At 48.6% G+C, this 25,752-nt stretch overlaps 2 protein-coding genes across 3 annotated transcripts; one reads left to right on the plus strand and one right to left on the minus strand.

Annotated features, from left to right (window-relative positions):
• Nucleotides 1–151: 151 nt before the first annotated feature.
• patl1 (PAT1 homolog 1, processing body mRNA decay factor) lies at nt 152–13,177 on the minus strand. The gene is made up of 20 exons (XM_026169626.1): nt 13,087–13,177; nt 9,910–10,015; nt 8,629–8,856; nt 8,299–8,553; nt 6,563–6,639; nt 6,282–6,362; nt 5,962–6,156; nt 5,669–5,770; nt 4,897–4,983; nt 4,178–4,395; nt 3,958–4,099; nt 3,697–3,814; nt 3,516–3,613; nt 2,816–2,875; nt 2,561–2,706; nt 2,314–2,473; nt 2,116–2,241; nt 1,445–1,536; nt 621–770; nt 152–539 (listed from the first exon to the last, which is right to left on the minus strand). Exons 1-20 carry the CDS (start codon nt 13,099–13,101, stop codon nt 518–520), a joined length of 2,478 nt encoding a protein of 825 aa, XP_026025411.1. The 5' UTR covers nt 13,102–13,177; the 3' UTR covers nt 152–517.
• Nucleotides 13,178–13,230: 53 nt separating this feature from the next.
• Nucleotides 13,231–22,925, plus strand: LOC113023549 (uncharacterized). Of its 2 annotated transcripts, none has more exons than XM_026169633.1 (5): nt 13,231–13,291; nt 20,206–20,549; nt 20,620–20,727; nt 21,005–21,524; nt 22,149–22,925. In XM_026169633.1, the coding sequence occupies exons 2-5, from the start codon at nt 20,403–20,405 to the stop codon at nt 22,382–22,384; spliced, it is 1,011 nt and encodes a 336-aa protein (XP_026025418.1). In that variant the 5' UTR covers nt 13,231–13,291; nt 20,206–20,402; the 3' UTR covers nt 22,385–22,925. The 2 variants fall into 2 exon arrangements, with proteins under 2 accessions (XP_026025418.1, XP_026025419.1); XM_026169634.1 differs by lacking the exon at nt 13,231–13,291 and adding an exon at nt 19,396–19,424.
• The last annotated feature ends 2,827 nt before the right edge of the window (nt 22,926–25,752 follow it).

The raw sequence follows: 25,752 nt of genomic DNA on the forward strand, positions 1-25,752 counted from the left end.
TGAATTACTCACCTGGGCAGAATGTCGTTTCTTCCTGATGTTGTTTCTCATGCAAATCAAAAATATCAGTGAATTAACCACAACAACATTTAACATCACATTTTTGCATAACTGATGGTTTTTGGATCTGCGATTGGACGGAATCGTCCGGAGCGTTTGCACGTGTGCAGAAAGAGCCGAGATTTTATATAATAGAAATACTTTCTTTAATCTGAAGGTTCATCACAGACATATTCGTAAACAAGATACTTAAAAATGCAGATTTCATTAACTTTTGTCCCCATTCAGACGCTGAGTGTCGCTGTCTCACACACACACACACACACACACACACACACACACACACACTAAACACAGAAAAACAAAAGTGACTAAAGATTCTGCTTGATTAAAATCATCCGCTGTGGCTTCACTTCGAGTGCGCACGCACACACACACACACACACACACAGAAAACAAAAGGTCTGCATCGGGTGGGTGGGTGGGGGAGGGGCTGCGTCGATGCGTGCAGTAACTTCTACCTGGACAAAGCAGAGATCCTGAAACAGAAACAGGATACAACGTCAGTTTAACGTCGCCCCTCTCGTGTTCTCGCCGTCGCTCGTCCGCCGCTCACTTACTGTAGCTTGTCCTGTAACAGCTCGAGCCTCTGCCGGTCCACGTAGCGCGAGAAGAGGGAGAGCAGGTTGGGAGGGGTGAAGAGGGGGGGAGAGAGGGACGAGGAGGGGACGCTGAGCAGCTCCCTCGTCACCGAAAACACCAACTCAGTCCTGAGGGAGGAGAGAGGCGGGGTCATGCTCACTGTCATTAGCACGAATCACATCAAACTTTCCCCACCAGGGGGCGCCGTTCTCCAGCAGCTGTATGGAGAGGAGTTCATCTTTTTTCAGAGATGATGAAGATCGCATGACTCACTGCACCATCTTGTGGTGGTAACTGGTATTACAGGTTCAGTTAATTCTGGAAGATTTTTAACTACTTTTTAATAAAAATAAACCAAAAGTATTTGAAACAATCTTCCAAATTAATTTTAATATCATTTATTACATGTAGCAATCCTTTTACGCTGACTTAGATGTTAAGCTGCACACTTCTGTTCTGAGTGCACGCCATACTGAGGGGCCAAGTTTTCAGCTGTGTTGCGACAGGCTGCTGGTAACAGAGGAAACCTGAAACCGTTCATCTGTCCGTTATGTGCAGACACAGCACTGGCTGAGCATCATGTGGCTGAACAGTGAAAACATTCAGGTACAAGAACGACACTGTTCAAATCTTTGACAGACCTTTGACCAGGTGCTGCTTAGACCAATTTAAAAATATAAAACGAGGGGTGGCTCAAGACTTATACACAGCACATGAAAAGTAGCCGAGCAGAGGCGTCAGTGAATCCTCTGAATACAATTATATGTTAGATTGTTTTAAAAATGACACACGCACGGCTCACCATCGATTGTCGTCCATGAGCTGACAGTTTGGGTCGGAGCTCTGCATCCTCTCACCTTCACTCAGGATCACGTAGAGCAGCGTCACGCCAAACTGGACAGAAACAGGCGTGTGCATGTGAACACATGTGGACGAACATCAGTTTGTTAAAACAAACAAACAAACAAAAAAAAAACCAGCAACAAAAATCCCCCCAAACCGTCTCCCAGAGCCAACGCATCACTCTGACAACATCAGATATACTGAAGGAGAAGAAAAGTTCTCTTTGGTCTCTGGATAAAAATCCCAGAGAGACACAAACCCAGCGACGTTTGAGGAACAGGAAGGACAAACTGTGCGTGTGAGGATCTGCAGGTGCGCTGATGTAAGCGTTCCTGTCCATCCTTCAGGGACTCCGAGCACAGCTGCGTCTCTGCAGGTGATGCTAGCTTTACACTCTTCGGCTTGTTTTACAATGAAATGAGCGCTCAGGTGTAATCATGTGATCACAGACTCTGTCAGAGCAGCTGCAGCAGCTGAAATCTGGAGTTTGGTCGTGACGTTGAAGAAAAAAAGTTCAGAAACTTTGGAAACAGGAAGTGGCACAAACGGCATTTCCTTCTGTTGCTATGGGTGACCTGGAGTGAGGCGCGTGCTCTGTGATTGGTCCGGGCTGGGCTGTGGGGCGCGTACCTTGTTGTGCAGCACTGTGGCCAGCTGGCCCTCGCTGCCTTGGAGCTCCTGGAGCAGATCTGTGAGGGAGGCGCTCGATAACGACTGGATCACTGCAGAAACCGGCTCCACCAACCAGCACAGCACCTGAACGGAGAGCAGAGGCGTTAACGCCGCACAGACACAGGTGAAAGTGATGTCACTTCCTGTGGGGGTTACCTGGTCCTGTTTGTCCTTCTTGGCTAAAGCGGGAAGGTTGCGGGCAATTGCCATGACAACAGCAGCAGCCTGCATTGAGGGCAGGAAGGGGAGGAGCCGGGAGATGAGCCGCTTGCCCTTCCTCACCGACATGATCATCACACACTGCTCGTCACTCACTCTTCACAGAGGAGGAGAAGAAAACGTTACACCGCTGAGCCGCCTGTGACGGCGCTGATTGGACAGGGTAAGGGCCGCCCCCTCCTACCTGTCGTCCCACTCTTTCTCCCGCAGCGAGCTGCAGAGCTGCTCCGTGTTGCTCTTGTGCTGCTCCAGCAGAGCCTCGCGGTCCTCCTCCGGCGCCTGGACGAAGCACTTCTCAAAGTCCTGAACCTCCAACAGCAAACTGTACATCTGCAGGGTGGAGGGGGAGGAGGAGAGAGGAGGAGGAAGGTTACATTTCTCGAAGCGTTTCCTGCCGTCTGCATGAACATCCTGTCGTGCACGGCTCTGCTCGTCCTACCTTCTCCACTGTGTAGAGGATTTGTCGCCTCTTATTCCAAACCTGCTTCTCTCGTTTCTCCTTCAAGAAAACGGAAACAAAAAGATCAACGGGAGCTGAAACCTGATAAAACAGAAAAGCAGAACCAAACAGCTGCTGTGTCACATGTTTCTATCTGCCTGCTGGGTTTGGTGGATAAAGTGGATTCAGGACAATTTGAAGCTCGTTTCACAGGGACACTGATCCACCGTAACACCGACTGCCAGCTGTGCCGTACGTCCAGCCTCGAGTGGAGCTGCTGGGCCGCAGGCTGTTAGCAGCGTCTGCTAACGGCAAAGACTCAGGTTTCTCTCAGAGCGACATACAAACACACATGTGAGGGAAACACTGATGTATTTAGTGCCATAACGTCTCATTTATTCTCATTTCCAGCCGACTCTTAATCAGAATTCTGTTTTTCTGATTCGATCACGAGGCAGCTTTCTGATGTGATCAAACCTTTCACCAAGTTTCAGAGCATTTGAAGTTGTGGAGATCCTGCAGCTGCTTCATGGTCTCACAACGTGTTTTGTTCTTGTGCGACCCGATCGTCACCTGGTCTAAAGAAACAACCCGCTCTCATCTGAGCCTCCATTTTTGTTTATAAAGCAAACTTTCCGAATAAAGTGCAGCTGAAGCAGCGTCGGCATAAAAACGTTTGCATGTAGAAAGAAATAAAAACCTCGTCGTCTGAGCGAGTCGTCACCACGGCGTCGATCATCTTGCGGGGGTTGTTGACGCTGGAGACGGTCAGTTTACCCAGAGAGCCTGCGAACTGAACTGCAGACAGACCCGCGTCAGAGCTGAGCTCGATCAGCAGCGCGACATGTGACATCACGCGGCGAAGCGCCGGTGTGGGTTACCTGGTCTGTAGGTGTGCTCCACCTTGGCCACCTGAGGAGTGATGAGCTTGGTGGTGTGCTCCTTCTTGCTGCTGTCTTGTTCTTTCTCCTGACGCTTCTCCATTTTCTCATAGTAGTTCTACACACACACACACACACACACACACACACACACACACACACACACACACACACACACACACACACACACACACCATGAACAACCATCACACTGACTCGTGTGGGGCTGCTTTAGCTGAAGCAAGTGTCGGTGAAACCCACCTGATAGTAGTAGTCATCCAGGTAAGGGTCTGTGCTCTGCAGCTGCATCATCTGGATCTTCGTCACCCACTCCTTCTCTTTCTGAGTCATCAGGTTGCTGTAGGGGTCTCTGCTGCGCCGGTCCATCCCGGGCCTGCGGTCCCTGCACAGACGCAACAAGACGATGACCGCGCGTCGAATCGACCAATGAGCAGGCTGTGTTTCTCGCGCACTTGCTTACCCTCCTCGGCTCTGCATGCGCTGGGTGAGCATGCGGCGGTGCTGTGGGTGAAGGTGAGTGGTGTTGTGCCGGAGCGGCGGCGCGTGGTTAGGAGGCCCGTGAGGTGGTGGGGGGCCCATTCGGTGACCGTGCGGAGGAGGAGGGCCTCCGAAGAAGGGCCTGAAACCTCCCCCGCCTGGCAGCAGAGGAGGAGGACCGCCGCGGGGAAATCCTGCCACCTGGACACACGGGACAGTCGAGAACCTGAGAAGCTGTGAGGGAGCGTTCGCTGACATGTCATCGATCACGCTTAACGAGGTAGCCTAACATGTAAGTAATAACAACATGTATGTAAAAACATCCATCCGCTTCTCCTTTTCAGGGTCGCCGGTGGCTCTGGAGCCTATCCCAGCTGTCATTGGACGAGAGGCGGGGTACACGCTGGACAGGTCGCCAGTCTGTCGCAGGGCCAACACACAAAGATGGACAACCATTCGCTCTCACATTCACTCCTGCAGTCACACCTGTGGGCAATTTGATCAATTAACTTATCCCCACTAACTGCATGTCTTTGAACTGTGGGAGGAAGCCGGAGGACAGAACCCTCGCAAACACGGGGAGAACATGCAAACTCCACACAGACAGACCCTGATGGTGGAATTGAACTGGCTGTGTGTAATAACATCACGTATATGTGTAATAACAACATGTATGCAAGTCTGCCAGTGTGTGTGTCTGACCTGAGAGTTGAGCAGCTGGGCGCGTTGAATCTGCGACAGAACAGGACCGACTCTGGGGGGGAACGGGCCGCGGCACAGAGGAGAGTTCTGACAACACACAAAAAAGTGACGTCAGAGTAAAACACGGTGATGAGGTCACATGACCGCGCTGTTTGTGGGGAAAACTAAAATCGGAGCAGCTGGGCCGAAGCTGTAAATATGATTCCCGCCTTTATAAACATAGACGGGTCCTTCCTGGACCTTTGTGGGTGTGACTACACACAGCAGCTCGAGCCGTCCACACAGTCACAGGTTCAAGTATTTTCATCCACAGCCCTGGTGGTGACCGCGAGGCTCCGCCTCCGCAGGTTCACCTACAGAAACCTGCTGATGTCATCAGCCCCACACAGACTGAACGCTCTTCAGTCATCCTGATTAAGCTACAATACAAAGTGCAATCATTTCATTGTGATCCCAAATCACACAGCTCCACCCGGCAGCCTCCATCAGCTCAGTGCTGAACCACCTGATCAGGTGCTGGTGGAGGTCACCACATAATCAGCTGCTAGCTCATCAACAAATACAGCAAACAGTGATATTAGCACTTTTATTGTTCCATGGTGCGTAAATGAAAACCACATGATATTAAATCCTCACCAGTATGATTCCTGTCAAAAATAAACCTGTGATGTCTTTTCTATTTGGCCTGTAAACACGCTGCAGCGCACCGTCCTGAGCGCAGGAGTCTGCTGACTAACGCAGACGGGGCAGCGGGTGGAGAGGAAACACTCACAGCAATGTTGAGGAGGGTGTTGGGAGACAGACGCTCGGGGAAAGGAGCGGGGTATCTGTGCTGGACTGGGGCTCTCACGTGGACCGCAGTGGGATGGTGGATCTACACAAACACACACAGACAGAGGGCGGGGTTAACAGAGACTGAGCCCTTACACGCAGCCGGACGCCTGCCGTTCTGCTTCGTAACCTTAAAAGCACATCTCGGCGCCACGGCAACGTTTAAATCCTGCGACAGAAACACGTGTTCACAGCAGGGAGGGACACCCAGCAGGAAGACTTCCTGTTTCTGACCTGGTGATTCAGCGCGTGGCTCATCGGCTGTTTGGGTGGAGTCCCGATTGGCACCGCCCTCACCGGAGGGGAGCCAATCACAGGGGAAGAAGAGCGTGGAGGAGGAGCCCTCTCTGACAGATCCTCATCGTTCCTGCCCTGAGGAGCTCGTTTAGGATGGCCCACCTCTTTGATTATCGACATGAGTGGATTATCCTGAAGACAGAAATATGAACAATAACTACATTAATGTATTTAGTCGTTCATTTCTTTATGTTTGATCCTAGAATTAACACCTAAACTGAACGGTTAGCTATCCAATAAGAAGAGTAAAGTTTAACCTCCATGTGTGTGAGCAATCCCGGGGTGACGCTCACGGGGCCAAAGCCCATGCTGTTCTCCCAAATACTGTGAGAGCTCATCTATGAGAGACAGATTCAAGAAACAAACATGCACATCAGGCTTAAACCGATTCTGCTGCAGTGATCAGACTAAACACAAGACAGGAAATCTTAAATCCACCTGTTCGGAGATTTTTGGTGCATGATTCAATTTAATTTTCTCAAAAACATTTTGCCACGCTGCAAAGTCTGATACGGCACATGAAGGGAAAAACACTGACCTGGCCCATGGGGGCGGTGCCTCTGCGCAGCAAGTGCTGCTGCTGTTGGTAGCTGAGCATGGACGAGGGAGGAAGGCCTGAAGCACAACAGCAGGTTTCAGTTACACAGGGCAAACACACAGCATGCTTCTGGAGCTAATGTGAACTTAAGCTGCTGAACGAACAGCAGAAACATGGAGTCATCGCCGGCCTGATCCTAGAGCGGGAATCTTTGGGAAGCTGCCCGGCAGTTTCAGAGAGCACAGCAGCCTCACACGAGGCGTTCACTTGATCTGCTTCTGTTCAGTTTTACTGTCAAACATTAATTCAATTCAATCTTATTTATATGTCACAACAAAAGTCGCCTCAAGGCGCTTTATATTGTACAGTAGATACAGAGAAAAGCCCAACAATCATATGACCCCCTGTGAGCAGCACTTTGGCGACAGTGGGAAGGAAAAACTCCCTTTTAACAGGAAGAAACCTCCGGCAGAACCAGGCTCAGGGAGGGGCGGGGCCATCTGCTGTGATTGGTGAGAGAAGGAAGACAGGATAAAGACACGCTGTGGAAGACAAATACTTTCTTGCTCCAAGTGTGTGAAAGGCTTTTCCAAATTTCGGATACCAGCGTTTCTCATGAGGCAGAAAATGACTCCTGGTTTTACCTCCCAAGTTCCCGACATGCAGAAAGCAAACAGCAGGTAGGTCTGCTCTGAGCATCGCAGCCACGAATTCAACATCAACCCTTTAGGCTCCAAAATCTGCCAGTGGGTTAAGACGCCAAGCTTTCTTACAACGACTCTTTGATGAACAACAGATCGATCAAAGAAAACAACCAAGTGCATCTTTAAAAATATGAAATTTCATCAACAGCTGCACCAAGGCCGATCAGCAAGCACTCCAGCGGGTGGTGAAAGAAGCTGGCAGAATTATTGGAACAAGTCTGCCAGAGATCAGTAATATCTTCCCCACTCGCTGTCTGAGGAGGGTGCACAGTATCCTGCGGGACCAACATCACCCTGCGCGCCACCTTTTCCACCTGCTGCCCTCAGGGAGAAGGTACAGGTCTATACAGGCCAGAACATCCAGACTGGCCAACAGCCTGTATCCACAGGCTGTGAGGCTCCTGAACTCTCTGCCCCCCTCTCACGGACAATAACCATATCCAACTTCTTAATAGCAATGAACTGGTCTGCATTGGTGCATCATATCTTTATTCTCTTCCCCCTCCTGCCCCCCCCCCCCCCCTCTTTCTTAAATAGATAACTATCATATCTGATATCATATCTCACAGTACAATAATATTGAACGGGTTGCATTGTTGTATTTTGTCATGTTTCTCAGGTCTTTGTCTGAATTTCTACGAACATTATTGCTAAGGATTGTCTTATTGCATTGGAGTCACACTGGGTTAAATATGTACACTTGGGTTTTAAGGGGTATTTATTATTTTCTTCTTTTTTTTGGGTTGTATGGAAGCCCCAAACGCAATTTCATTGTTCTTGACAATGACAATAAATAAATAAATACTAAATACTAAACTTATTCAACATTTAAATTCCCCAAAATGAAGCTGCTCACACGAACCAGCTCATATAAAAGAGACCAAATGACAGACGCTACGAATCAACTGTGACCAACAGTCATGTGACAACAGATCCACAGTCAGGGTGCGCACACACACACGCACGCACGCAATTAAAATCTTGGTGACATCTTTAAAAATAAAGCCCACTGAGCGGTCGACTCATTCTCACCTGACGCAGGGAGCCCGGGAGGCAGCTGGTGCTGGGGATGCTGGTGTGGCTGGGTGGGAGGCAGGATGGGGGAGGGCTGCGGCAGGACTCTGGGCTGGTCCAGCCCCCGCAGGGCGGAGAGGCCGGATCCTGAGGAGCCGGGGGGCAGACCGGGTCTCTCAGCTGCCCCGACTCCAGCGATGGCCGGGTCAGCGTCCAGGATCAGCCTGGCCAGAGACTCGGCCAAATCCCCCTCCCCCACTCGATCCTCCACATCTGAAGTGAGAGATTACAGACTTTAAAAGATGCCGATCTCCACTTGATGCTTCAGCGTCTGATGACATCACCTACCTGATGGCGGCAGTCTAGACGAGGAAGAGGAGAAGCTGAGGGAAGCGAGGGATGATGGTGGAGGGGGATGGACTACAGAAGAAGGGATTCGGGTGGAGGACGGGCGCTCGCTTGTGCTCAAGTCTGAGTCCCCTCCCATCCCCCCTCCTCCGAACCCCAGCCCCGCCCCTAACTCGTCCCGTTCATCGAGCTCGGCGAGGCGCTTGTGTTCCTCCTGCCAGTCGTCATCTGGAACAAACAAAGAACATCAAATCTGCGCAGCCCCAAATCACATGTGAAAGGTCAAAGGTCACCACAGACAAATATGCAAAGACACAAACCATCCGACAAAATAAAAGCAGAGACGTGAGGATGAGAATCCGTGTTCATAAACACACAGAGCGCCTTCAAACCCTCAGAGGTCGCACGTACATGTGACCTCCTCGTTTATGGGGCCTCTTGGAAAATATCAGAGTATACCGGGGCTGTAAACGAGCGGCAGCGCTGTCATCCAGAAACTGAGCTCGTGTGATCTAAAATACGGTTTCTCTGCAGTCGAGCAGCACCGCGCTCCTTATAATAAAGAACCAGGCTGACAGCAGCCACCGATTTGAGCGTCTAAATGTTCTAAAAGCTTAGTGATACAAATCTACCAATAAATTACAGATTTAGCTCCCCAGTAATATATAAAATAATTATGAGTTTCTCTCCAGTAGCAATGAAGACTCCAGTAAAACTGTGGCCTACATGTCATCCTTGGTTCAATGACTTGTTCATGGTTAAATGCTTCAGCAGCACATTCAGTCTTATCTCACTGAATGAAAGGAGGTGAGAACAGCTGGGCCTGTGTGCTAATAAAAAGCAGATGTTGTTGCAGATACTCAAAGATAATCAGGGTATAAGTCACCCTCTCAGTCATCAGCCTGTCAGAGCAGAGTCTGAGAAATGCTGCGAGCTAAGTGAAGGAGCTGACCCTGTTCCTGACGCGCTGATGCTGCTATCGTACAGCTAACTCAGTTTCATGGTTCAAACATTTCACTGCACGCTCCACAACAGCAAAGAAACTTATCAGTCATTGTGAGAACCGATGCTGCTCATTGGTTTACTCCATTTTGTTATTGTTAGACTGTGTTTGAGCAATTTGTGTGCACGACGTGTCCGACAGGCCCGAGAGCAAGAAAAAACTAGCCAGGCGTGTTTAATACGAACATCCAGGAGATCTGACAGGACAGATCCACAGTACAACCTCACCTCGTCTAGACAACAGAGTCAGACTGGAAAAAAAAGATGTTTCTTTCTTACCGATGGCCCCGGCTCCAAAAGTGTCATCATTGAATTGATCGATTTCATCTTCGTCTTCTATCAATCCATCATCTTCCTCCTCCAGCATACAGTCTTCATTCAGGGACTAAAATAAAGGAGGACAAGAGGGATGAAAAGATCTACAGATGTGAAAGACGAGGTGACCGAACAGCTGCGACTGGGACGTCAGAATAATCTGTGACTCTATAAAATAATGTCTCAACACTCAGAGCTGCAAAGCCTTCACCATGATTCTGTCTTAGTGTAGTTTGATCTTGCTTAGCTTTTATACTTTCATGCTTTTTTTAACCTTATGTTTAATTTGTATTTTGCTATGTTTTATAATATTGCTACTGTTATTGTACTATTGTAAGGTGAGCTGGAGGGTCTTAAAGGTGCCTATAAATAAAATTTATTATTATTAATATTATTATAATTTCTACAGCTGCAGATATGTTGTCATCCAAAGCCCTCTCTCCATCAGCATGAGAAAAACCCTCTTGGCCTCTAAATCGTGTGGATGGTCCTGCTCGACACACGGCTCCATCAGACATTTATAGTAAATCAGATCCACGATCTTATTCATTCTCAGAGCTCTGCAATCAAAAGCATCCTCTGGGTGTGTCCGATCTGACACACAACCAGTTCAGTGAGTCTCAGAGACAATCAATTCAAAAAGCTGACGTGTTTTACTAGTGACACATAAATATTATTGCTTAAAATATGTCCTGCTGCTGCTTCAGGGCCCTTCCTCCATGTGAGGGATGATCCTGATTCAGCTGCTGTAAAACTGATGAGACATTAAACACAAGCTGACACTGTTAAAAAGTTGATTCTGTTCATCTGGACGCAGCGTTTTGTGGGAGAAACGGTTCGTCACTCATCCAGGTGACGTCTTCAGTCTCAGCTGACTGCAGGTTTCCCCAATCGTATAAACAGGACATCTCTGTGAATGGGACTCATGGTCTTTGATCAGTGGTTGTTGATCTATGGTCATGAGAATTTGCATAATTAAGACTAAGGACCTGACCTCCCAGCCCATTGTTCCTTCAGTGGGCTGGTTTCAGTCATGATCCAAATGTATGTTTATAAGACTGAAACCTGCAGTCAGCTGAGACTGAAGAAGTCACCTGGATGAGTGACGAAACGTTTCTCCCACAAAACGCTGCGTCCAGATGAACAGAATCAACTTTTTGGAGATTTACTTTCCTGGATGATTGAGATGCATCAAGACGTTTAAAAATGTTCATCAATTTTCCGATGCTTATCCAGACGGGTTCTCAGGAGCTAAACAAAGACTCCCAGACTCCTCTCTCCACTGTAACCTCCTCCAGTCTTCTGGAGGACACCTACATCCTCCCAAAGCAGCCAAAAGACTTCATTTGTCATCATGTTCTGGGTCTGCTCAGGGTCTCCTCGTGTCCGTCCTCAGCCGGGATAAACGAGAGAGCTGTGCCAGGAAGGACATTCGGCGTAAATCTGTGCTTCCTCTTGGCAACTAATGGAGCAGCCGAAAGTAAACGGCAGCATCCATACCGCCAAATAAATCTTGTTATTGATCCGGGTGCATCGTTACTCTTTACCGCAGGAACTGAAAGAGCTTCACAAATTTCTCAGCAGAGGCTTGTTTACACTCAATATAGAAAAACGTATCAAAGATGGCCCACAGGTCTCAAAAATACATTCACAGAAACTGCAACGATTGCACCAAACAATGCAGGTGCAGCAGCCTTGCACGCTTTACTCTGAATCAAAGTAAATGATGACAATATTTCTTTATTGTTTTGCCGTCTTGTGCTACGTTTCCTGATGAAACCCTCCACTTTATCCAGGCTCAGGAACTGTGCTGGAAGTGTAGTAGCTTGGCACCGTGTGAGGGAGAAGGTTATGTTAAGTTTACTTTTTAAACGTGGTCATTCCAGGTGTCAGGAACGAGGAGTACTCGGGGCAAGCTTATTGTTTAAGGACCTGTGACAGACAGCCCACGGTGAAAATCTTCACTTGAAAATCGAATAGGATTGAAAATCAATAGGTGTGATCACGGTGGCCATGTCAACTTACAAAGGTCAGGATATAATTTTAAAATTAAGCCAGATGTCTTAAGCATAGAGAGTGATGCCCAGTCTCTTCCTCGCAGTGAGAAACACAACTTCCTTTAGCACTGGTATCAGATCAGTGGATATCTAGCAGATACCTTAAGCTGCAGTGTTGGTATCTGGATCTAAACGGAGCTGGAAAAAGCTGGATCACGCCTACCAAACACTGCGCATGTCCTCAGAGGCAGCAGTAAATTCATTCTTGTCGAGCAACTGACAGATTTGTTATACGACGGTTCATTTTATGAATAAAATGCTGACTCGCTGGAGCTTACAGCACCGTTATTATCTTGTATAAACTGGCTGATCATCAGTGTGCTGTCAGGGCCACATGGACCTGTGATGACAGTTACTTTTATTTAACCCATCCAGGTGCCAGAAAGTCTGATTCAAACCGACACTGGGCCTTGGAGTGGTCAAAGTGTGCTAAACTGAGCTGCAAAAGAAACGCCTCAGCCTGAGTTGGCATTTATAGCATGTAAGTAAATACTAGGAGTAGCATTGACAACTGGCCAAATGCTAGCAGTAGCTAGCTGAGACAATGACCCTGCTTTCACTGGGAAAAACATGAAACGCAGAAGACATTAACTCAAAACAGGAACACTACGGTACTGACAAGAGAAGCCATTAGTAGCCTTCCATTTTTAAACTACCTGCTTGGAACAATAACGTTTCTTATCACAGCACTCTGGCACCCTGCAGCTAGCAGAGGTTAGAGAGAGAGTTAGCCGCAATGCTAATGCTGACGTGATATCGCATATGACTCGCGTCGATTAAATGCTGCCCTCAGAGGCCGAATACGACACAGTCAGGGCCGCTGCGACACTCCGGACTGTCACAGCGGACGCTGGTTTACTTTACAGTACTGTAACCCACACGGGCCGAGACAGGGCTCGCCGTCCCCGGTTCAGCACCAGGAAAGCGGGCTGCCTCGCAGGCCGCACCGAGTTCAGCCGCATAAACAATAGTGAACGCCGAGCACGTACAGCGCGCGCTCTGTGGTCATCGTGAGCTCTCCGGGACTCACCGGAACTCTTCCTCGGGAAAACACACCTGATTATTTCCACAGAGCTACACTCACCTGAAATCGAAACATCTATCCGCAGGCTTTCGGGAGAAGGAGAGTGCATGGGAAGCTAGGCGGCGCGCAAATGACGCCAGCAGAGGACGTCCTCTAGGACCCACGTTACGGAACGACGTGAACGAGCGCGCATTTGACGTTCGCGCTCCGGGCTGTAGCGCGCCTCCTGAAAATGAGGAAACAGAGCGAGAAAACAACAAAAACGGTAAATAAAGAAGAAAACAGCACATCAGACTTTACAGCAGCGATTTTCTCTGCACTGCAGCTCGCCGTTTGCTTAAAGTCATTATTTAATAGCTTCATTGGACTAGACCACGATCATAAAGCTTTTTTTTAGAAATAAGGAACTGCATTATAATGGCTCAGCTCAGTGTTGTGTTGTTGGAATAAATGTTTTAATGAACTCAGTGATTTCATTTATCGAAAACAAGCCATAATACGCGAATAATGTGAACGATTACATTATTAATATTACAACTATACAGTGCTGTGCGAAAGTCCCGAGCCACCCCTTTTTCCTTTGGATTATTCCCTGCGAGACAGACTTTGTTGTAATGTTTTAAAGTGGTCCTGAGCAGCAGGTCTCCACAGTGGGCTGTTTTTGCACTTGTGCTTGTGCCTGAGCATTTTCAGAGGAATGATTTTTTTATTCTTGGCTTGTTAAGCCGCCCAACTCTGCCTCATCACAGCCAGCTCAGCAGAAAATACATTTTAAGTTGCTTCTTTAGGCACTTTGTTACCAGCAGCCTGACAGATCATTCATTCCCATTTGTTTAGTTGTTTAGTGTTAGTGTCATTTGTACTAAAAGTTCAAATACTGATTCAAATTCTTTACTCCAGTAAATACAATACAATACAATTTTATTTATATAGCACATGCCAAAGTGCTTCCCAGAATGAGTTAAGAGCAATAATAAATACAAATATAAAATACAACATAGAAATAAAATATACTAACAGGCGGGTGACATAACTAACCAATAATACACCAGGCATAGTAGGCACCAGTGAAGTCCACACACAATGCTGAAGGTTAAAACATTATAAACATTAACAGAGTGATAAAGATAAGTTCCAGTACGCTAAAACAAACACAAAAAACCAGGAGCAAGAGAGTCCAGAACCAAAACACGACAGTCCACTAGTCCATAACACAGTCAGGGGGCCGACCGTGCACACAGCAACGGCGGCGACGGGCAAACAGTTCTGGGGGCCGACCGTGCACACGGCAACGGCGGCGACGGGCAAACAGTTCTGGGGGCCGACCGTGCACACGGCAACGGCGGCGACGGGCAAACAGTTCTGGGGGCCGACCGTGCACATGGCAACGGCGGCGATGGGCAAACAGTTCTGGAGGCCGACCTCTTGGAAGGTAGTGGCGGCCACTGAGCAGGTCCGGAGGACGGCCGCGATGCCAGCAGCGGCGACGAACTCCTTCCGGAGGCCGTCCCTGAAGGCCATGATGCCATCTTAGAGGCCCGGAAAACGGCCGGCAGAGGCGAGGCGGAACGGGTCGAGCTGGCACTGACGGCGGCGTGGCAACCACAGGACCAGACGGGGCCGGACCAGACGAAGGCGGAGCTGAAGCCGGACCAGGCGCGGATGAGGACGCGGAGGCCGGACCAGGCGCAGATGAGGACGCGGAGGCCGGACCAGGCGCGAATGATGGCAGCGGGACGGCTGCGGAACCTGACGGCAGCGGGACGGCTGCGGAACCTGACGGCGGTGATGCTGCAGGAGGTGATGTGGAGATGTGCTGGCTGGGTCCTCCAGGACCCTCAGCTAACGAGGCGTGGTGCTGAGTGGGCTCCTCGGACCCTCCAGCAGAAGTGGCATGAGGCTGGACGGGCTCCTCGGGCCCTCCAGCAGACGTGGCATGAGGCTGGACGGGCTCCTCGGGCCCTCCAGCAGACGTGGCATGAGGCTGGACGGGCTCCTCGGGCCCTCCAGCAGCCGACACTTGAGGCTGGCTGGGTTCTCCTAAACCCCCAGCAGACGACACTTGAGGCTGGCCGGGCTCCTCAGGCCCTCCAGCCGATGAGGCAGGACGCTGGCTGGGTTCACCTGAACCCCCAGCTAACATGACGTGAGACTGGACGAGCTCCTCAGGTCCTCCAGCCAACGAGGCAGGACGCTGGCTGGGTTCACCTGAACCCCCAGCTAACATGACTTGAGACTGGACGGGCTCCTCAGGCCCTCCAGTGGAACCAGTCTCTGAAGCAGCAGGTACGGAGACCTCTGCCAGTGGGGACACTGGCTGGGACTGAGCAGCACTTTGGCTAGACTCAGGCAGCAACAGTGGGATACAGTCCTCAGAGGGCTGAAAGTGTTCCCCAATACACTTAGCAGAGGACTGAGGCGGACGGGTGAACTCACTTGAACTCTCAGGGGGTGCTGAGAGCCGAGGCTGTTCTGGTGAGTTCTCCGGTGAGGCTGCTGGTGCTGGCGTCTTGACCTCTAGGGGTCCAGAGTTGGCTGGTGACTGACACCTAGCCTCTGGGGAGGCCCTAGAGGGAGCCCAGGAAGGAGGGCCCGAAACACAAAAAACCAGGAGCACGAGAGTCCAGAACCAAAACACGACAGTCCACTAGTCCATAACACAGTCAGGGGGCCGACCATGCACACAGCAACGGCGGCGACGGGCAAACAGTTCTGGGGGCCGACCGTGCACACGGCAACGGCGGCGACGGGCAAACAGTTCTGGGGGCCGACCGTGCACACGGCAACGGCGGCGACGGGCAAACAGTTCTGGAGGCCGACCTCTTGGAAGGTAGTGGCGGCCACTGAGCAGGTCCGGAGGACGGCCGCGATGCCAGCGGCGACGAACTCCTTCCGGAGGCCGTCCCCGAAGGCCATGATGCCATCTTAGAGGCCCGGAAAACGGCCGGCAGAGGCGAGGCGGAACGGGTCGAGCTGGCACTGACGGCGGCGTGGCAACCACAGGACCAGACGGGGCCGGACCAGACAAAGGCGGAGCTGAAGCCGGACCAGGCGCGGATGAGGACGCAGAGGCCGGACCAGGCGCAGATGAGGACGTGGAGGCCGGACCAGGCGCAGATGAGGACGCGGAGGCCGGACCAGGCGCGAATGATGGCAGCGGGACGGCTGCGGAACCTGACGGCAGCGGGACGGCTGCGGAACCTGACGGCAGCGGGACGGCTGCGGAACCTGACGGCAGCGGGACGGCTGCGGAACCTGACGGCGGTGATGCTGCAGGAGGTGATGTGGAGATGTGCTGGCTGGGTCCTCCAGGACCACCAGCAGATGTGAGGATGTGCTGGCTGGGTCCTCCAGGACCCTCAGCTAACGAGGCGTGGTGCTGGGTGGGCTCCTCGGACCCTCCAGCAGACGTGGCATGAGGCTGGACGGGCTCCTCGGGCCCTCCAGCAGACGTGGCATGAGGCTGGACGGGCTCCTCGGGCCCTCCAGCAGACGTGGCATGAGGCTGGACGGGCTCCTCGGGCCCTCCAGCAGCCGACACTTGAGGCTGGCTGGGTTCTCCTAAACCCCCAGCAGACGACACTTGAGGCTGGCCGGGCTCCTCAGGCCCTCCAGCCGATGAGGCAGGACGCTGGCTGGGTTCACCTGAACCCCCAGCTAACATGACTTGAGACTGGACGGGTTCCTCAGGCCCTCCAGTGGAACCAGTCTCTGAAGCAGCAGGTACGGAGACCTCTGCCAGTGGGGACACTGGCTGGGACTGAGCAGCACTTTGGCTAGACTCAGGCAGCAACAGTGGGATACAGTCCTCAGAGGGCTGAAAGTGTTCCCCAATACACTTAGCAGAGGACTGAGGCGGACGGGTGAACTCACTTGAACTCTCAGGGGGTGCTGAGAGCCGAGGCTGTTCTGGTGAGTTCTCCGGTGAGGCTGCTGGTGCTGGCGTCTTGACCTCTAGGGGTCCAGAGTTGGCTGGTGACTGACACCCAGCCTCTGGGGAGGCCCTAGAGGGAGCAACTGTCTCTGAGATGGCCGGCTTAAATGAACCAGCAAAAGTTTGTGTGGAGTGTGTTCCCTGCTTGTAATGAGGCTGTGAGGATAAAGGCTGGGTAAATGAGTGGACAGGCTGCTGAACTGGTGGCAACTGAGCTACAGGTAGCGAAGTAGTAACAGGTGGTGGAGTGGCTGGCTGAACTGATAATAAGGCTGATGAATCTCTTGCCAACTGAGCTATTGACTGGGCTATGGACTGTAACATGGTGTCTACTGGGTCTGACTGTGACTGTAATGGAGGTGATGATTGAGCGGCTGACTGAGTTAGCGACTGCTGGGCAGCTAACCGAGCTACCGGCTGAGCAGCTGACTCAACGAACACAGCCCCGGTATAAACAGTCATATGAACTGGTGAAACAGACGGAGCGTCTTTTCCACTCACCACAGCCGGCAGTTCCGAAGTCCTAATCTGTGGGGCGACGCGCCAATGGCGAGATAGTCGCTTCCTCCCGGGCAAAACCTCCGGCGGGCCGGGCAAAACCTCCGGCGGGCCGGGCAAAACCTCCGGCGTCCGGCTGGGTTGGGAAGCGGTAGCGGCTGGTGGGTGTAGGTGAAGTTCGTGAAGGATGAAGTCTTGCACGAGTGGGTGTAGTGAGTCCAATAGCCAGGGATAATCCGTGAGCAGCTGTTGCAGTCTGGCTTCCAGAACGTGGAGGAATGCTTCTCCCTCATGCTCTAGCCACAGGTTGATTATTTTTGAAGCGGAGTTCGTGATGAGGTCCCGAAGCTCCGTGGGTGTGGTGAATGCCGCTGGATCCATATCTGGCTGGTCCGTACTGTCACGGCGAGTGAGGTGAGCCGTGTGGAGGAAATGAAGGAGGATCCAAATGCAGGCAGTCGTGAAGGTGTAAAGGTGGTTTATTGAACATGAAAGTAAATACAAACGGCAAATGGAGCTAGAACTAAACTATACTGGGATCAACTAAACTACAGAGCACAAACCTTAACGAGAACGACCAGAAGAGACTAACGGCGGACAGCAGGGAGAACACACGGGTGAGACATGGTAGAAACACAGATGAGGCAGGTTGGAATACACAGACGGACCAGCAACTACAATAACGGAGGACATGACTTAAATACACCCAGAGAAACACAGGGGAATTACACACAGCTGAGAATGATCAACAAGACGAGACAGAGGTAAAACTGAACACACTCACATGAGACCCAGACCTTCACAATAAAACAGGAAATGAGAACACCACACCAAGACGCAGACATGACACTGAGAGACAGACAGAATGACACATGGAACCTGAACTAAACTAAACGTGAGATACAACCGAGAACAAATCCTTAAACATGAAACTCAAATAATAAACATCATAATCATCATCATAAACACAACAAGAGAACAAGAAAACAATCCCTGATGCAAACTAAAACCAAAACATAATAACCTCAAACATAGAATAACAAAAACATGAAACTCCGCATACTGGGTCCAACGGACCCAGACCCGTGACATTTAGTCTGCCTCAGTTTATATGAACAAACATAATGTGACATGTACAGATTTAACAACACGAGGACTTCCGTGTGAGCTTTAAATGAGCGTCCTTCCTTTACCTCTAAGCTCTCCTCTTCCTCTCCTCTCCTGTCCTTCTTTCTTATCTTTCTCCATCTCTGAGTGATGTTAGCTCTCTTTCTTCTCTCTCCCTGTGAAATAAGCAGCTGGAGCTTTAGCTGCAACACACCGTGAGACAAACAGTTTGTGTGTTTGCTGATGTTTGTTGAGCTCATAGAAAGGCTGCATTTTAATTTTTTTTAATTGTTGGAATTAGGGATGGGTACCGGTGTCCGGTGCCATGATGGCACCGGTTCTGACATAAACGGTAGTAACCAGACCGAAAAGCAGCGCACATTTCGGTTCTTTATTTCGGTGCTTTTTTTTCCTGAGCTGTGATACACTTCTAGCCAATCATTTTACGTTTCCGAGGATAGTAGGCGGGTCCAGGTACGTACGTTCTGTTAGAGCAGAGCTACAGATTAAAAATGTCCAAGGTGAAGCGGTCAAAGTCTGGCTGTACTTCACAGCAAAATATGCAAACTCAGCAGCAACAAGTGCTTTAAGCTGATACTGTGATACTGTCAAAGGAGGTAACACCAAGAATCCGATGAAACACCTGGCGACGCATAGCGTTTTTTTTAAAAGCCCAGAAATGCGCCGTATTTGATAGCTTGCTGCGAGACCTCACACTGTGCACGTTGGGTGGGTTGCCAGTTATCGGACCCGGAGCAACATCCCCCAAAAACCCGAAGAGGAGAGCCCTGGCCCCTAGCCCTGCCAGTGCAGCAGAAATGATGAGGATGATGATGCAGCAGCAGCTGTTCTTCTCTGCGTGAGTAGCTTCATGTTGTTCGTGTGTAATTTACGTTGAGTAGGCTAACCACGTTATTACATTAATGCATGTAAGGTGAACTAGCAAACATCATCATAGCTACATGTCTTCTTGTTTGATGGCAGATGCTCCCTTCACCCTGGCCAAAAAGGCTAAAATGCCCAAAGAAAAAGTGGAAAACAGCTGAACATGAGAGGTTTTTGGACAAAGTTTGTGTTCTCCATTCTTTAAGCACCGGTTTGAGCACCGGCACCGTTTCAAAAGTACCGATTTGGCACCGGTATCGGATAAAACCTAAACGATACCCATCCCTAGTTGGAATTATGAGAATAGAATCGTACAATCAGAGTTTGATCCTTCATGCAATAACACCTCCAGTCTCATTAGAGTTGTACAAACTCTGTTTTAGCTTTATGTATAATAATAATCATCCATTTATGTGCACTTTGCAGTAAATTGTCTATTTTAAATAATTAACTAATATATAATAATATTATATTACATTATTATTAATAGTATGATATTATTAAAATATAATATAATAAAATATTTCTATTTTCTCAGCAAAATATAAAGAAATGAGTGACTCATGACTTTTGCACAGTACTGTATCTGCAGTTTTACACGTGAAAAAGTAAAATTGTAAATGTGCAAAAATGAGATGCTGTTGTGTGTGTGTTTTATCCCACAGTAGAGCTGTAATATTGCCACATACTTACTGAAATCTTTTACTGAAATGCATTTTTTATCTCTAACTCTGATTATTTTGTTATTTCTTTAGTTATAACTGTGCGAGCGGCTCTCTACATAATAACAGCTGCGCACTGGCTCAGCACTGATGCACACATGGAATTTAAACAATACATCAAAGTGCAGTTTTTGCATTTTTACCAGAAACAGCGCAGTGCCTCCTCACAGTGAAAGCAGAGCTCCTGAATACTTGCATGTGTGTGAGTGTGTTGCGTGCTGAGCTCCACCATGGTTCAGTGGCAGCTCTGCACTCCGGAGAACCTGATGTATTCAGGGTTTGGCCGTCCTTTTCCACGACACGGCCTCCAGCTGCTCTTTTGGTTTTCCAACCAGTGTGTGACCTGCGAGGTCGTCCAGCTGGTGGTCACCATGAAGGTAAGATCAGGTCTGTGTGTGTCTGTGTGTGTGTGTGTGAATCAGACTAACACCTGATGTGTTTCCACAGCTGGTGTCGGACTGTCAGCCGGAGAACGGGAACTTCGGCTTCCACCTGTTTGGAAACATGGAGGAGCTCCTTCCTGTTCTGAGCAGGCCCAGGAAGAGCAGGAGTAAGGTGTGCCATGTTTGTTTGGTAGTTTCACAGGTAGAGATCAGTCTGCTTCCTGTTAGGGGAACCGCCCAGCTGGTTATGGTTCAGTAAAAACACTTCAGTTTGAGGTTTCAAGCTCTCAGCTGGAATCTGAATGGGCAAACATGTCATTATAAGTGAAATGAGAAGAAGGGGAAAGGCGGGAGCGTGCAGGTGGGAGTAGGACTCAGACTGTAGGGGCAAAGTGCTGTTTTATTCCTCCTGTGACAGCCTCTGCCCTCCATCTTTACTCTCTTTCCAGGTTACGTACTTTGAGGTTGGCAACCTGAGCACAGAAACTTATCCTGCTTCTGCAAACCTGCCGGCGTACGTGAGGGAAAATTATCGGTCGGGTGTCAGAAGCAACAACTCCAACATCGATCGCATCATCATTGGTTACCGGGTGAGGACCCGGGTGGTGGAGACGGTGTACATCACTGAGCACGACCCAGCCGCCTTTGGGAGGTTCAGATTCGACAGGACTTTTGAAATCAGCTGTGAACTGATCCAGGCCCTGCAGAACCCCCAGCTGGACCTCACCAGCTTCCTCATCCAGATGGGCTACTACGTAAATGTGCTCCAGGGCATAGGAGAGACCCCCTACTCGGATCCATCAGCTCAGCAAACCTGCAGCGTGGTGCAGTACTACAGCGGATCCACACAGCAGCCCAGCAGCTACGAGCAGCACGTGCACTACAGCTACAACACATCAGCACAGAGCGGGCCTGCAGCTAACTACAGGAAACTACCGGCGTACAGTTACTGGAAGCTGCCTCGTGAAGGTAAACCTGCAGTCAGGGTTCAGTTTAGCTTCACATGTAAAAGTTTTTAATGGCAGAAAATGTGGAATATGTCTGACTGGCTTCTTTGGTCAGGTCGCCCGAGTTCAAGCTGAGATGTGCGCTTCGTTTGAGGTTTTATTTCCCCAGATTTGCATTGTTTTTATGATTTGTCGTTTTGGTTTTCTTTCACAAGAAGCACTCGAGTTGGAAGCAACTGGACGTCTTATCCAGATGTGCAGAAGTCTCAGTGATGAGGTGAAACATCTAAAAAAAGACGTCCAGTCGTTTTCCACTTAACTGCTTCAGATGATCATGAGCTGTAGCAGCAACTGCACCTGTTAAAAGGCCAGGACTTTATGATGTAATGTGACCTTTAACCTCTGCTATTTATTTAAAATCAAACCATGTGTGTCATGTTTCCCTACAGACAATGAGCTGGTGTCATATCTGTGCTTTTACTTTAGCTTTTTATATCACCTGTAGGGTCTGCTGAAGAATTGGCTCCTGTAAAAGTTCTGGACATGAACCTAGAAATGAAGCTCCCATATTTAGACGTGATTGTTCAGAGCTGCTACACCGCGAGCCAGATTCCATTTTAAAGACTTTCTGAATTTCTGTCTTCAGCTTTCAGTGGAAAACCAAAGAAGCGGGATGGCGGCGAGGACTTTGGCTTCCTGAAGCTTCTTCTCGGCGCTGGAGCGCTCTACTTAGCAGCCAAGTGTCTGTTCTGGTTACTCGGCAGCTGGTGGAGCGAAGACGTGGACGGAGACGTGGCGCTGAAGCCACAGTGGACTCCGACGTTTTGGCGCCGCGCTCCCAGCGATCGGCACACGCACGTCATGCTGGATTACGTCTTCTAAAACTCACACGTGGTATCAAATGTCACACAAAGCTGTGGACTTTCTGGACTCCAGCCTGTGCACTGTGCTGTTTTCCACACTGGGGGAAAAATGATCATTTTAAACGATTTTAAGGTGTTTTTGCTTTATGTTTGACACAGACTGGACCAAAATCACATTACGCATTCATCCATGCATCCAGCTGAATCTGTAAACACTGAAGTGCTGATCTCTGAAATCTTACATTTTAAAAATCAGTGCAGTATTCATGTGATGGTTCCTGTTCCAGGACGCAGCTTTAGCTCCAGATGACTCAGTTTCCACTTCCACAAAGTCAGCTCTGATTATTTTCATTAGTGGAGAAAGAAAGCCATCACCAATCGAGCTCCGATACCACCATTCACCGCGGCAACGGAAAAATAAAGAGCAGGGCAGCGATTTTAATCCAGAAGACGAAGCAATATGAGCGTGTGTCAGGACGGGCGCATCAGAGATCACACACTCGCAGTGAGACTGGTTTTGGTCGTTTTTAGTGGAAAATAAACTCAAACTTTGAATCAAATATTGTTTGACATAATTTAAAAACTAGAGCTCAAAATTTCAGCATGAAATGTAATCAGATTACAGACTGTCTGTAGGTTCTTTTAGTCGTGTTTGAGACTAAATATTCACATTGGGTCTTGGGAATGAGGCGTGGGCTGGGAAGGCCACAGATTTGTCTCCACAGGTTCGACTCCCGAGGCTGGAAGCAGAGAACAGTGAGTTCAACAAACAGCTTGACCCCAGCAACAAGGTGACACCACAGCACCAGAGGCCAGCGCACACACTAACACAGGTGAGTTCACTGCCCACTGCCTCCAGGTGCGAGGACTCGTAGAGCACGAGTGTTGAACATTTAGATTCTGTCGATCGTGTCGGAGAATGGCCGACACAAATGGAGATGCTTTGAAACCAGTAACTCCAGTAAAGTAACTCCAGTAAAGTAACTCCAGTAAAGTCCAAGAATGAAGCAGAGAGCCGGAAATGAGCAGAACTTTAAGGCAGGTCGCACAAACATGGATAAAAGTGCGTTAGCTGTTTGACACAGACATACGGAGGGCCAGGAGTGACTAAATGAAGTAATGTAATACACCATTAAATAATTGATGAAATGTTTAATTAATTAATGAAACATATTTTGAGAAGTAATTAAATGACCATTAATTTATTTATTTCAAATTTTAATTAATTATTGACACAATTCATTAATTCATTTTGTCACTCCTGGTGCTCCGTATCTCTGTACCTCTTTTTACTGGTCGCCCAACTTTCAGCAGACCATATTAGGTCGAGTAAACCTCGAGGTATTTCTCTGCTGGACAGAAATCTAATCATCGCTCTTTTTTTCTGAAGAACGAAAACCAAATCTCTGCCGCTTTGGATTCAGTAAAATTGTTCCCTGGACCTGAGATCTGAATATTAACAGGTGTGAACGTATGGCTACGACATCCTTAAATCTGGAAGCTATCATTCAGAAAACCCAACGCAGACTAAACAGTGTCTCCTGAGAGATCTCTGAGGAAGAGGAGGAAGAGTTCTGATCGCCAAAGCGTCGCTCCGTGTAGAGAAAAATCCTTCAAACAACATCGACAAGGTGCTCTGTAACTTTGTGTGGAGAAATGCGACTCAGTATTTAAGGAAACCTGTTCTTAGCACTTTAAACAATACATCTAAGATTAATTGGCTAAAATATTGACAAAAATATCCCAACTGCACCTGGAATGTTTTTCTCCTCCATGTGATCTCTAAACTAGGCGCTTTAAACTTTTTTGGCATTAATCAAATCCCAATTAAAATTTCTGCTTTTCATTGCCGAACCTTTTTGTCACGGACTCTCATGGACACAGACACAAATCCCTCTTTATGGAATACCGGTTTCTTAATATCCCGCCTGGGGATTATGCTCAAGTTTGTGCTGTTCTAGTCACGTCCCAATCCAAACCCTCAGCAGTTGTCTTTATTATCACCATCAGAAAAGGCTGCAGGCAAAATATGCTTCTCTAACAATCTAACCAAGCAATACACACTCAAGTATAGAGTGGGACGAAATGTCTGGATCAAAGGTGCAAACTGTAAAAATAACAATGAAACAATTCAAATATACAACAGTGCCGAACTTGAACAGAAATAGAAAAGAATGAGAAAAAATAAACACAAACGTGCACAGACAGAGTCACACACAGATTTCCAGAAATAACAATAAATCAATCAGAGTCTTATTTCAACGGGAAACTGTAGCGACTCCTCATATCATCTCATACTGGGGAAAGTTCGTAGACAACACAAACTGGACAAAGGTCTGGCTCTTCCCAACTGATATTTGATCACGTTAAAGAAATTTCCTTTACATTAATTCGGTTAAAATCTAAATCCAGAAAGGCTTCAAAGAGAACGTTGATGTCAGCGGCAGCTTTTGTTCTGATCACACTGAAACATCTGTCCATCTGTTATTAGACTCAATTGGCTTCTGTCAAAATGTAAAAGAACCCACCCACCACTTTAATCACACTCTAGATCTTGTTTTAACATATGCATAGAACCTGAACATTTAACAGTGTTTCCTGAAAACCCTCTCCTGTCTGATCATTTCCTGAGAACATTTACATTTACAATAATTGATTACACAGCGGTGGAGAGTAGACTTTATCACAGTAGATGTCTTTCTGAAAGCGCTGTAACTAAGTTTAAGAATATAATCCACCCACTGTTATCATCTTCAATGCCCTGTACCAACACAGAGCAGAGCAGCTATCTGAACGCTACCCCAACAGAGGTCGATTATCTTGTTAATAATTTCACCTCCTCACTACGTACGACTCTGGATACTGTAGCTCCAGTGAAAACTAAGGTCTCTAATCAGAAGTACCTGACTCCGTGGTATAATTCTCAAACACGTAGCCTAAAGCAGATGACTCGTAAGCTGGAGAGGAAATGGCGTGTCACAAATTTAGAGGATCATCATTTAGCCTGGAGAAATAGTTTGTTGCTTTATAAGAAAGCCCTCTGCAAAGCCAGAATATCTTACTATTCATCACTGATTGAAGAAAATAAGAACAACCCCAGGTTTCTCTTCAGCTCTGTAGCCAGGCTGACAAACAGTCAGAGCTCTGTTGAGCCAACCATCCCTTTAACGTTAACTAGTAATGACTTCATGAACTTCTTCACAAATAAAATTTTAATCATTAGAGAAGAAATGACCAATAATCATCCCACAGATGTAATATCATCTGAAAAGTCACCTGCAACGCCAAAATCTGGCATTGCACCTGCAGAGAATCCAGGAAAATCCTCTGCAGGTGTTTCCTCTAAAATGTCAGAGAATGGTTCTGTGTCAGTGCCATCTTCCAAGG

The sequence above is a fragment of the Astatotilapia calliptera genome, chromosome 6 (assembly GCF_900246225.1).
Source record: "Astatotilapia calliptera chromosome 6, fAstCal1.2, whole genome shotgun sequence".
NCBI lineage: Eukaryota > Metazoa > Chordata > Actinopteri > Cichliformes > Cichlidae > Astatotilapia > Astatotilapia calliptera.

What these genes read in the sequence shown, in the direction of transcription:
- LOC113023549 (XM_026169633.1), top strand. Translation starts at nt 20,403, where the DNA reads ATGGTTCAGTGGCAGCTCTGCACTCCGGAGAACCTGATGTATTCAGGG. An exon ending in CCAGGAAGAGCAGGAGTAAG is followed by an intron (nt 20,728 to 21,004) that starts GTGTGCCATGTT and finishes CTCTCTTTCCAG; the next exon opens with GTTACGTACTTTGAGGTTGG. An exon ending in CTGGAAGCTGCCTCGTGAAG is followed by an intron (nt 21,525 to 22,148) that starts GTAAACCTGCAG and finishes TTCTGTCTTCAG; the next exon opens with CTTTCAGTGGAAAACCAAAG.
- patl1 (XM_026169626.1), bottom strand. An exon ending in GAGAAAGAGTGGGACGACAG is followed by an intron (nt 2,474 to 2,560) that starts GTAGGAGGGGGC and finishes TCCTCTGTGAAG; the next exon opens with AGTGAGTGACGAGCAGTGTG. An exon ending in CTCATGGACGACAATCGATG is followed by an intron (nt 771 to 1,444) that starts GTGAGCCGTGCG and finishes CTCCTCCCTCAG; the next exon opens with GACTGAGTTGGTGTTTTCGG.